Source organism: Pseudophryne corroboree, chromosome 1 (assembly GCF_028390025.1).
Source record: "Pseudophryne corroboree isolate aPseCor3 chromosome 1, aPseCor3.hap2, whole genome shotgun sequence".
In the NCBI taxonomy this organism is placed as follows: Eukaryota; Metazoa; Chordata; class Amphibia; order Anura; family Myobatrachidae; genus Pseudophryne; species Pseudophryne corroboree.
The window spans coordinates 592,251,814-592,264,039 of NC_086444.1; the positions used below are offsets into that span (position 1 = coordinate 592,251,814).

The window sequence follows — 12,226 nt, forward strand, 5'->3', positions numbered from 1 at the left end:
TGCGCATCGTTCGCCGGGCAAAAACGCTGACAGCGGTGAAAGCAGTTGCAGCGGCGACCGCAAGAAGATTGACTGCAGGAAGGGTATTCGGGGGGGGGGAGACCGTTTTCGGGGAGTGGTAAGAAAAACGCTGGCGTGTCCAGGCTAACGGAGGGCGGATGTCTGGCGTCAAAGCCGAGCCCATCATCGCTGGATCCGTCGCACAGGGTAAGTATGTCCAGGGCTGGTCTTGATTTGTGAGAAACTTTTTTAGCATAGCAGGCTGCACAAGCGATCGCAGCCCTGCTAAGCTAAAATACACTCCCCCATAGGCAGAGATTAGTTGATCGCACCTGCAGCAAAAAGTTGCTTGGTGCGATCAACTCGGAATGAGAACCATGGTTTTGCCCAACTGCTAACAATTTTGCTGCTGTGATCAACTCTGAATTAGGCCTCTAGTCTGAGTACGGGTGGTCTTCTGTATGCCGGCGGTCGGGCTCCCGGCGCTCAGTATACCGGCGCCGGGAGCCCGACAGCCGGCATACCAACACTTATTTTCCCTCGTGGGGGTCCACGACCCCCATAGAGGGAGAATAAAATAGTGTGGCGCGCGTAGCGCGCCATTATGCCCGTACCGTGGCGAGCGCAGCGAGCCCGCAAGGGGCTCATTTGCGCTCGCCACGCTGTCGGTAAGCCGGCGGTCGGGCTCCCGGCGCCGGGATGCTGGTCGCCGGGAGCCCGACCGCCGGCCAGCCATAGTGAACCCCTGAGTACACACTCTGCAATATATTGCTCGGGCAACCAACGAGCGATACATTGTTAGTGCTTCAGCAGTTGTTTACAACCAATGTATCTGTGAATTACATATGTAGATACTGTATGCTGGAACATCTGCTTGTGTGCAGTCGGTGGGTGGGTCACTCAGGTGTGTAACCAGCATTAGGTGCAACTGTAAATGAGCCCCAAAGCAGTTACATAAATCTGCACGTATAAGACAGACAGACAGACAGACAGCTCGCTCTGCTGTCACTGTATATACCAGCAGAATAATGCAGGCAAGGTGTAAATGTGGAGCCTGGTGTTGTAAACCATGCACAGTTTTCACAGTCAATACAATCTGCAATGGCAAGAGATGGAGCCTGCACAAATGTCTATGTAATATGTCTACTCTTTAACCCATGAACCCACTAGCAGATGCTTTATCATTGGCATGACTGTGGATGAAAAATATGCTGCACTGTACTGTATACCATATTAAATGACCCCTGGAACTCTCTCCTTTCCACCAAGTTCCAGAAATTTGGCATACATCCCCTTTAATGTAGCACACATTCTTGGGCACAGATCCACTGTCATACAGTACACACCCTCTGCAATGAAGCACACTTACCGTATAATGCAACACACAACCAGTCCATTACCATGCTTCCTCGGGCACATGCCTCACGTAATTAATCACACATCCTACAGCCACTCATGTAGCCATCGATGTGCTGGAGAGCGACAACCACACACATCCTCAGTCTTCTCCCCAGTTTTCCCTCCATGTGGATGGAGAGTGATCACATCATTGTGTTGTACCGTGCAAGGCCTCATGGAGATGTCAGAAGGACAAATGCCCCACATAGGTGGCAACAAATCACAGGGAAAATGGCCATTTTCTCAGCATTTTGCGCAAGCACAGTATGAAAAATACACTTGCACACCACCTAGTGCTTAGTTAGTAGACTGTAACTGTGCAGCCGCTGCCTGCTGGAGAGGGGGAATCCCTGAACGTAGACAGCACACAAGCTCCCTCCTCTCTTAATACACCCCTGCCACAAAGGATAAATGTGAGGCAAGCGTTTTAGGTGCACTACATAGGATTACACTGGGCAGAATATACAAAGCCTGGAAGATATGACATATAATGAGAGATCCTTGCAAAATCATCAGAACCATGAATTGTACAATTCCACACAAGAATATGAGGCAACCTCATATTTGAATTTGAAATGCCTGGGCCAGGGATGGCTGGGGCGCCTATTTTTCCAACCTCGTTTTCCTTTATGTCAAAAGCTGTCTACGCCTCTATTAGGAGAGGGCCTCTATTCATTATTATTTCTTGCTACTCCACCAACCGCTCTCTAATCAGCTTCGAACAGAGTGTGTTTAGTTCAGTTACACTGACTTTGCAGAATGTTACTTGGGCAAAATTATGTGACGTTGTGCAGCACTGCAAAACCTGGCATAGCTAGACATTCTGGAAAGGTCTGACAATTACAGGTTTCAGTACTTGCTAATTAAAATAACATGTGGACAGAGTACATGTTTCAACTTTAAGTGGCATCTGTATAATTAATTAGTACTGAATTTTCTCCAAAATGATCACCTTTATTCTTACATATACAAAATCATTATGTTAAACAACAAATGCACTTAAATTTTATATTTACCGAAGTACTTCGAAGTATTGTTACAGTTACAGTGTCCCCTGAATCCCTGTAATAGAAACATATATATACATATATTTAACATAGGGTGAGTTATAAGCATGCAACAATATATAACTAATAATTACCCAGTTAAGTTCAAATATATATTTTCCTCAACTCTTAATTTTGGTAATTGGTTTTCTTTTTTCATTTACACTTAACTTATCTAAAGATAAAGCATTGTTGTGCGCCACTCAGTGGCAACTGGGTAAAACCATGTGCACTGCAGTGGAGGCATATGTAACATGTGCAGAGAGTTATATTTGGGTGGGGTGTGTTCAAAATGAAATCTAAATGGCAATGTCAAAATAAAGCAGGCAGTATTTACCCTGCACAGAAACAAATTAACCCACCCAAATCTGTATCTCTCTCCCACTGGGTGAAATGAGGCCCCCCCTCCCCCCCCCCCCCCCGTGTACCCCTCCTCGCTCAGCACACATCGCGCTGTGCTGAGCAGGGGGAGAGATGTGTGCTGAGCGATTCGCTCAGCACACACCTCCCCCTACATCTCCCCATGAGTACGGTCCTTTACACCTTTGCACCAGCAATCATTGATCCCTATAGTATAATGTACCACAGCACTGTACACTCGAATGTTGTCTTAACAAAATAAAAGATGAAAGTGGGCACAAAAGAAAAGGACTTATTCACTTATAGGGGTATCCAAATAGGTGTGATCCTTTTTCGGGTGATAAAAAAAGCCTGACCGATGGATATTATGGCACTATCCAATGGTTGCTGAGGCACCCGAAGTATAATCCCCGATAAGTGCCACGTACCGGGGCTAGTTGGATAGACCTGGCCAAATCCATTAGCTCTGGTAAATTACTGCAGCTAATTAAATACTGGTCTTAGAGTTTATGAAGAAAAAGTCATAAGCAAAAGTCGGATGTATCTCAACATGCATCCAAATCAGTGAGAGTAGTATTTGCAGTAAGCATACATCCGGTATACAATGGCAGCATAGAGATGTGGCTTGACAGTGTTGGCAGTAAATGCTATAGTCAAATTACCTCATTTGTATATAATATAATATAATATAATAAGAAATAATGTAAATTAAATGTTATATACACAAGAGAGAAAAGGGTTATTATTAAATGTGAAAGTTGAGCCTCATCCATATAAAAAGTAATTAAAAAACACACCCCACATTCGTTTTTTCCATTATAAAAATAATTTGCTAATATTCTCTGCTGTAGTAGTCAATAAATAATGTTAAAGGCAGCTGTGATGCTAATGAACTACAGAACCCCCATGACGTGCATGAGCAGCACTGAAATGTGAATAATACACCAAAAGAATGAACATACACCAACTGTACATGAGGACCTGTACGTGGAGAAGCCTGTGTGCTCAGTGCACGGTGGTGCTTTTCATCATTGGGATAAATGATCTCTAGCACCTAACATCCAGCTTCATTATACCAGGTGGGATGCAAAATGGGCGGATTAAAACCAATTATGTACTTAGCTTAGAGGGAAAATGTGTCCCCTAACTGAGAGTAATGACTGTAGACATCACTTAGGACTTAAATATGCCATGAACCCCAGGGCAGCAGGTTGCTATAGCAAATTCTGTGTTAGTAATAAATATTCTTCTAATCAACTATATTGAATATATGATACATTTACTAGCCTTAAGATTAAATTTTTTGTTTCTAATATTGAAATGTGAATATGATAACATTCCTGCTTGCCATCTTATATAATAAAAGGCTAGCATTGTTCCTCCCCTCTATGGGGGCAATTCAAGTGTTTTGCATGCCGGTCGCCACAAGACGGCACCCAACAAAGCAATTCAAGTGTTGCTCTGTTCAGGTGCGCACAGCCGCCGGCGCTGACATTACGGTTATGTTTTTCCATCATTTTGACAGGTTGGTAACTAGTTTTTGTTCTTGCTATAATGATAAATAAAAACACTACAACCACTGTTACAGTTATCACCCTCAGACATTATAGGATGCGAGTCTCTAATCACACAACTCAAATTTGGCTAACATGAGATGCCCATATTTTCTGGATTAGATACCTGGTGGATTAGGGAGCTATATGGTTTTATTGTAGTGCCAGACTGAGGGGCAGATGTACTAAGCCTGCAGAAGTGATAAGAGGAAGGTGATAACACACCAGCCAGCTCCTAACTGTCAAGTTACAGGCTGCGTTTGAAAAATGACAGGAGCTGATTGGCTGGTGCTTTATCACCTTCCATTTATCACTTCACCAGGCTTAATAAATCTGCCCCTGAATGCTGTTCTAATTTTATTTTGATAATACTGGTCATTAATTCTAGAGCAAAACATTGTAAAGAAAATAAATTTATAGCAACCCCTTGTAGTACTAACCACAAGCAATTATAGTTTTCATACTGCCATATTTAATGTTTGTTTTTTTCAGATAAGAGAATCCCAGATAATTTATGTATAACATTTGCAAGTGTTCATATGCATTCAAGGGACTACAGAGCTGTGATAACTTTAAATGCATCATTTACAGCAGTTACAGGTTGTAAATGTCTCATATGAATGATGGACGATTGTTAACATTACATATGTAAGGGCATCATGTCAACAAATACTGACATTTTACCGCAACACAATTTCTGTACTTACTAACAGGAACTGGAAGAGCTAATTGTGGTCTTTTCTTGTGCTTGTGTCATGCATAATCCAAGACAGATAATGTAATACTAAAAGCCTGCTCTTCTGCACTTAGCAATGGGCAGTGGCAACATGCAGGAAACATTACCTGATCATGTCTGCTGCCTTCTGAACATGGATGTTTTCCACATTTTCATTGTTTATCGCAAAGATTTGATCATATGGTAAAAGCTTCCCTTCAGCTGGACCGCCTGCAAGAAATAACAGACAATGTATTGATCATGAATACTTCAGTGGATATTGTCAATGGCAAATCAATAGAATATGCCATTCAGATTATTGTGGAAACGGCCAATGTTTTGGAGTATTTTGAAATCTTTACTGTCTCTGGATCCAAGATTAGCACACAAATTTACTCGCATTTATTATATTTGTGTATTCTGTGGATGGCTTTGTAGTGGTCATTTGTGTCATTAACGTTTAAATGTATATTATATTTTGTAAAATGCCACTTAGGCAGGAGGGGATATAAGGGATGGTAGCTGGGTCTCAAAGTGGCAGGTACTGCAGCCCACAGTCATCCACACACCTCCCCTTTCCCTGTTAGTGCAGTACACTCATCAATTCAGGCCACACCTGTATCTTGAGTTATCTGGCCAGGGTTGGTTCAGGGAAAGTTGTCCTGACCAATGGCTGAGAATTTTATTCACAGCCAGAGGCTACAAATCCATCCCACCCACCCACCCTGATCTCATTCATTAGCCAAGGCGAAGGAATTCTGCAGCCAGCCACTTAAAAGGGGCCCTATGCTAGGCAAAAGAGGTCACTATAGCTGGCTCTTTGGTAATACACGTTGGGACATCTAGGGTGAAGCCAAAGAGGCTGTCAGTATGAATTGTACGGGTCAGTGTTAATTATGGCAGGTGTCCCAGCTCCATCTGTTTCCACCCACATCTTTGCTTTTTCCATTTTCAATTACTTAATTTCTCAATAAATATAGTGACCTAATCTCTGCCACACATGGGAATAGTTCTTTAACACCTTATCAATTTAAAAAAATATAACATTCAGATTTGTATTATGGTTTGAAGACTTACTTGTCAAAGTGTGACTAGTTGTCAAACTCCCAGCAAGGATATTCATGCTTGAGCACAAGTTATTCAGATAATAACTAAGGCACTCATTAAGTCACCTGTACCCAAACACAGATATTTAAAACCTGGACCGGAGTTTGAAAACACTTATACCCTGTATAATATGTGACAGTTGCCTTTAACACCTATTAGTGAATTGCAATATAAATTGTGCAAATGTTTCAGATTAATCTTCTGGTTAAGTTCCAAACAGTAGCTGGAACTCATTCTTATCTAATTTAACAAAACTACATTTTAAGGACAAAGGGCCTAATTCATACCTGATCACTAGGGTGCGTTTTTTTGCATCCCTGTGATCAGGTAGTTGCCGCCTACAGGGGGAGGGGGAAATTGCTTTGCAGGGGTGCGATCGCATGTGCAGGAGAGCTGCACAAACAGAAGATTGTGCAGTCTCTGCACTGACCAGGACTTACTCTTCCAGTACGATGAACGGGGCCGGAGCTGTCGTCAGAAACTCTCTCTTCAAACGCCTGGTCCCACCTGCGTTTCTCTGGACACTCCTTAAAAGCGGTCAGTTGCCACCCACAAACAGCCTCTTCCGGTCAGTCACCTTGCGATTGCCCGTGCGATCGCTTTTCTCGCATCATCCCATTGCTGCCCGTCGATCCCCGTCGCTGCGGACCGACGCGCCTGTGCATATGCATGCGCAGTTCAGACCTGAACGCAGGCTGTACGAAAACGCAGCCTAACGATCAGGTTTGAATTAGGCCCTTTGTTCATGACATAACTGTAATGCAAAGAAACAAATGATTCATTAATTACCTCATTATACAAGCCTTAACTTGACTTAAAACTCAGACATACAGTATATACTATAGGCAGATGTTTTCAAAGTATGTTAATTAATGGATATATTTTCTTGAAATAAAATTTTCTATTGTTTTCCATGTGACTCTTCCTCACATTGTTTGCATTATATACCGGTTTACATTGTTATCCTTTTTATTAAATCTGGAAGTTTATATCTATTGCTGATATTTACTAATAATTCATTAATATTGTTTTGTCATTGAAGTATATAAAATAAATAACATCTATATAAAATGTGTACTTTTAATCAGTGTTAATTTTGTCAACAAAAATTTCAACTAATACTATTCATCGACTGCAGTTTATTTCAGGACTACAATTAGACTAAAATGAAAACTGAGATCCACTGACTAAATCTTAACTAAAAGCAAAAAAAAGGCGACTAAAACAAAATTTAAAATCCTTGTCAAAATTAACACTGGAAATAGAATTTTAAATTTTTAAACAACAATGATGTGTTCTAGATAGTTGCAGAAAAGATATATGACCAGCTGTGAAGGAAATAACATTGTGTATTGCACTTGTTTGTTCTAACAAGCTTGGGGCATTCATTTGTATGTGATGGGTGTACTATGGTAAATCAGACACATTCCCAGCCTACTGAGCCTAGATTACTAAGCACATAGTTAAATCAATTTGCCGGCTGTCGGGATCCTAGCGATCAGGATACCAACGCCAGAAGCCAGAATCCCGACAGCCGGAAAACTGGCACCCAGAGGTGAAAATTCCCTCTCGTGTAGAGTTGACTCTTGATCCGAGGCACCAACAGGCTAAAGCTTTGACTGTTCCCAGGATGCATTGAACCGCCTCCTCTATAACCCCGCCTCCAGGCACTGGAGCTCAGTTTCGTTAACCAGTCCAATGCAGTAGCAGGTAAAAAAATGGTAGATGTTAGTCACATAGAACCACATTCTCACGACAGGAGAAGGGACTAGCGGCTAATGTCATACAAACCCAAAGAAGCTAAGTGCGTCAGGGTGGGTGCCCTGTGGAATCCAGTGTACCTCGCAGAAAGAGATTTAACAATGGTAAGTCTACCATAAATCTCCTTTTCTGCAGCGGGGTACACTGGGATTCCACAGGGAAAACATCGAGATGTCCTAAAGCAGTTCCTCATGGGAGTTGACGCACCGTAGTGGGCACAAGAACCCGGCGTCCAAAGGAAGCATCCTGGGAGGCGGAAGTATCAAAAGCATAGAACCTGATGAACGTGTTCACTGAGGACCATATAGCCGCCTTGCACAATTGTTCAGCAGACGCGCCTCGGTGGGCCGCCCAAGAAGGTCCAACAGATCGAGTAGAATGGGATTTAATAGCAGCAGGAGCTGGAAGACCACCCTGTGCATAGGCTTGTGCAATCACCATTCTAATCCATCTAGCCAAGGTTTGCTTATTCGCAGGCCAGCCACATTTGTGAAAACCAAAAAGTACAAAAAGGGTATCTGACCTCCTGAGGGAGGCAGTCCTCTCTATGTGAATACGGAGAGCCCGTACCACATTCAAAGACCGCTCTTTGGAGAAGAGATAAAGGCGGGAACCACAATCTCTTGGTTAAGATGAAAAGATGATACCACCTTAGGTAGATAACCAGGGCGAGTTCGAAGAACTGCCCGGTCCCGGTGAAAAATCAGAAAGGGTGGACGACAGGACAAAGCGCCAAAGTCCGACACCCTCCTAGTAGAGGCAATAGCCAGTAAAAACACGACCTTAAGCGTAAGTCATTTAAGGTCCACAGACTCAAGAGGTTCAAATGGAGACTCTTGTAGGGCATTTAAGACAACAGACATATCCCATGGAGACACAGGAGGGACATAGGGAGGCTGAATCCATAAAACGCCCTGAGTGAAAGTATGAACGTCAGGAATAGACGCAATTTTCCTCTGAAACCACACCGACAAGGCAGATATATGAACCTTGAGGGAGGCCAGGCGAAGGCCCAAATCTAGGCCTTGTTGCAGAAAAGCCTAGAAGTTCTGAACGAATAGGCATCATAATTCTTAGCAGAACACCACGTCAAGTAAGAATTCCAGACCCTGTAATAAATCCGTGCAGAAGCCGGTTTGCGGGCCTTCAACATAGTTTGAATAACTGCCTCAGAGAATCCCTTGGCCCTCAGGAGTGAAGCTTCAAGAGCCACACCATCAAAGCCAGTCTGGCTAGTTCTGGATAGACACAAGGGCCCTGAACGCGGAGATCTGGGCGTTGAGGAAGTAGAAGAGGACGCTCTATTGATAGACCCTGCCGGTCTGAGAACAAATGCCGTCTGGGCCATGCTGGAGCAACTAGAAGTAGTATTCCTCATTCTTGCTTGAGCTTCCGTAGTACCCTGGGCAGGAGTGACACTGGAGGGAAAACGTATGACAGCCAAAAGTTCTGTGGAATTGCCAGTGTGTTCACGAACGCTGCTTGAGGATCCCTTGTCCTTGATCTGAAGACCGGAACCTTGTGATTGTGTCGAGGCGCCATCAGGTCTACATCTGGTAGGCCCCACTTGTCCATTAGGAGTTGAAAGACTTCCAGATGAAGACTCCACTCTCGGCGTGAACATCCTGATGACTGAGGATATCCGCTTACCAGTTAAGGACACCGGGGATGAACACTGTAGATACTGCTGGCAGATGGCGTTCCGCCCAGCGAAGGATTTTTGATAATTCCAGCATTGCCATGGGGCTTCAAGTGCCACCTTGATGATTTATGTATGCCACTGTGGTGGCGTTGTCTGACTGTACTTGAACAGGCCTGTTCTGTACTATGGGCAGGGCCAGTGTCAACGCATTGAACACCGACCGCAATTTTAGAATGTTTATCGGTAGGAGAGACTCCTCCCTGGTCCACCGACCCTGGAGAGAGTGTTGCTCCAACACCGCGCCCCAACACCGCAGACTGGCATCCATTGTCAGGAGGATCCAGATGGAGATCCAGAAGGGACGGCCCCTGCTCAACTGTTGGTCCTGTAGCCACCAACTCAGTGACAGATGAACCTCCGGAGTCAAGGAGATCATTTGTGACCTGAGCTGATGAGGCAGGCCGTCCCACTTGGAAAGGATTAACCTCTGCAGAGGGCTGGTATGAAATTGAGCATACTCTACCATGTCGAAAACCTACACCATGAGGCCTAGTACTTGCATCGCCGAGTGTATCGACACTCTTGGGCGAGAGAGGATATTGATCCTGTCCTGTAGTTTCAGGACTTTCTCTGGAGACAGAAACAATTGTTGGTTTGTGTGTCCAGTAGTGCCCCCAGGTGCACCATGCTCTGTGTAGGGACCAGCGAGGACTTTTTCTTTTTTTTGATGAGCCGCCCGTGGGCTTGTAGGAATTGGACCATCAGTTCCAAATGACTGAGGAGAACCTCTTGGGAGTTCGCCAGGATCAGCAAGTCGTCCAGATACGGCAGGATCCTGATTCCCAGACGGCGCAGAAGAGCCGTTATCACGGCCATGACCTTGGTGACGTTCCGATAGGCCATGGCCAATACAAAAGGCAGTGCCTGGAATTGATAATGTAGGTTGCCAATAACAAATAGCAGATATTGCTGATGCGACATGGCAATAGGTATGTGCAGGTAAGCATCCTGTATGTCCAAGGATACCATATAGTCTTCGGGTTCCATGGCCAGCACTATAGAGCGCAGAGTTTCCTTACAGAATTTGGATACTCTCACAAACTTGTTCAATGATTTGAGGTTAAGTATAGGCCGGAAGGACCCATTTGGCTTCGGAACTAGAAACAGGGTCGAATAGTATCCCTTGCCTCTCTGAGACAGGGGAACCGGCACTACCACTCGTGTATCCAGGAGGGATTGTACAACCAAGTGTAGAGCTTGCGCTTTTAACGGATCCGCAGGGATAACTGTTGTGCAAAACTGGCGAGGAGGACGTCTCTTGAAAGAGATTGCGTACCCGCGAGAGACCCCTTCCCGCACTCAGGCATCTAAAGTGGTCTTTAACCAGACCTGGGCGAACTGCAGAAGTTGGCCTCCCACCCTGCGGTCCGTCATGCAGCAGGCTTGTCATGTTTGGAAGCAGGCTGACAGGCGGCCCAGGATTGTTTAGATTTAGGCTTAGTAGTTTTGGAAACATGAGCCTGTCGCGGATACGCCTGACCCTTTGCTTTCCCTGGAGGTCGAAAGGAACGAAAGGTGGTACTCTTAGCCTTCGGAGCAGAAGGATTAGTATTTGGGAGACTCCTGAATATAGTGGGAGGCTGTGGTAATATAAGACAGATATTGTCTGGCAGTGTCAGAAAAATCCTGAGGCAGCTCATCCTCAAATGCCTGAACCCATGCTTCAATTCCTTTCACAGACCAGGAGGCTGCCATAGTGGGTCTATGTACCGCACCAGTAAAACAGTAAATAGACTTCAGGCATCCCTCCACACGCTTATCCGTCGGTTCCTTCAGTGAGGTGACAGTGGTGACAGGCAGAGTAGATGACACCACAAGACGGACAACATGAGAGTCCACCGGCGGTGGAGTTTCCCACTTGGTGCTCAACTTCTTCTTAAAAAGCTCTTTTCAGGGCTGCCTAGTGTAGCCCCACCTGTTAGTGATCTGCACTGCAGGCACCAACTTACAAACTGAGCTCCAGTGTCTGGAGGCGGGGTTATAGAGGAGGCGGTGCACTGCATCCTGGGAACAGTCAAAGCTTTAGCCTGTTGGTGCCTTGGATCAAGATCCAACTCTACACCCGATGTATTCCCTGTGGAATCCCAGTGTGCCCCGTTGCAGAAATCTTCAATAAAACAAAGCGAAAACAAAAAACTAAAATGTGCCTTTAAACAAACTACAATTTGAAGTAAGCGACTAAAGTAAAACTAAATTTAAAATCCTTGTCAAAATTAACACTGCTTTTAATTTAAAGCAAAAATATTGCAATACAAGTACAGGGCAGTTGCAAGAAGATAGCTTTGACTATGCTGAAGAAGATGGCGATCATTTATAAAGGATTACATACTAAATTCCGGCGGTCGAAATGCCGGCGGTCACATGACCAACCACGGCATCCCAACGCCTAAGATCTCAACATAAGAGCGGGTTAAATATTTCAACCCCCCATCCCCTACCCTAATTTTAACCCTCAATCCCAATACTCACCTTCAGGATGTCAACTGTCAGTGATCCAGCGCCGGTCTCCTGAGTGGTGTCCCAACAGCCGGGATGCTAAACTCATCCCTTTATAAATCACTTTTTCAATGCTACAGATGTGTTC

The 12,226-nt window shown here is 44.5% G+C and overlaps 1 protein-coding gene across 2 annotated transcripts in view; it reads right to left on the minus strand.

The window, feature by feature from the left end:
- The window catches only part of FRMPD1 (FERM and PDZ domain containing 1), a 371,129-nt gene that overhangs the window by 97,510 nt on the left and 261,393 nt on the right, over positions 1-12,226 (minus strand). For both annotated transcript variants that reach the window (XM_063914260.1, XM_063914259.1), the window contains exons 4-5: positions 5,201-5,303; positions 2,415-2,460 (exon numbers count right to left, since the gene is read on the minus strand). In XM_063914260.1, the coding sequence (XP_063770330.1) occupies positions 2,415-2,460; positions 5,201-5,303 (149 nt within the window). The remainder of the gene's footprint in view (positions 1-2,414; positions 2,461-5,200; positions 5,304-12,226) is intronic.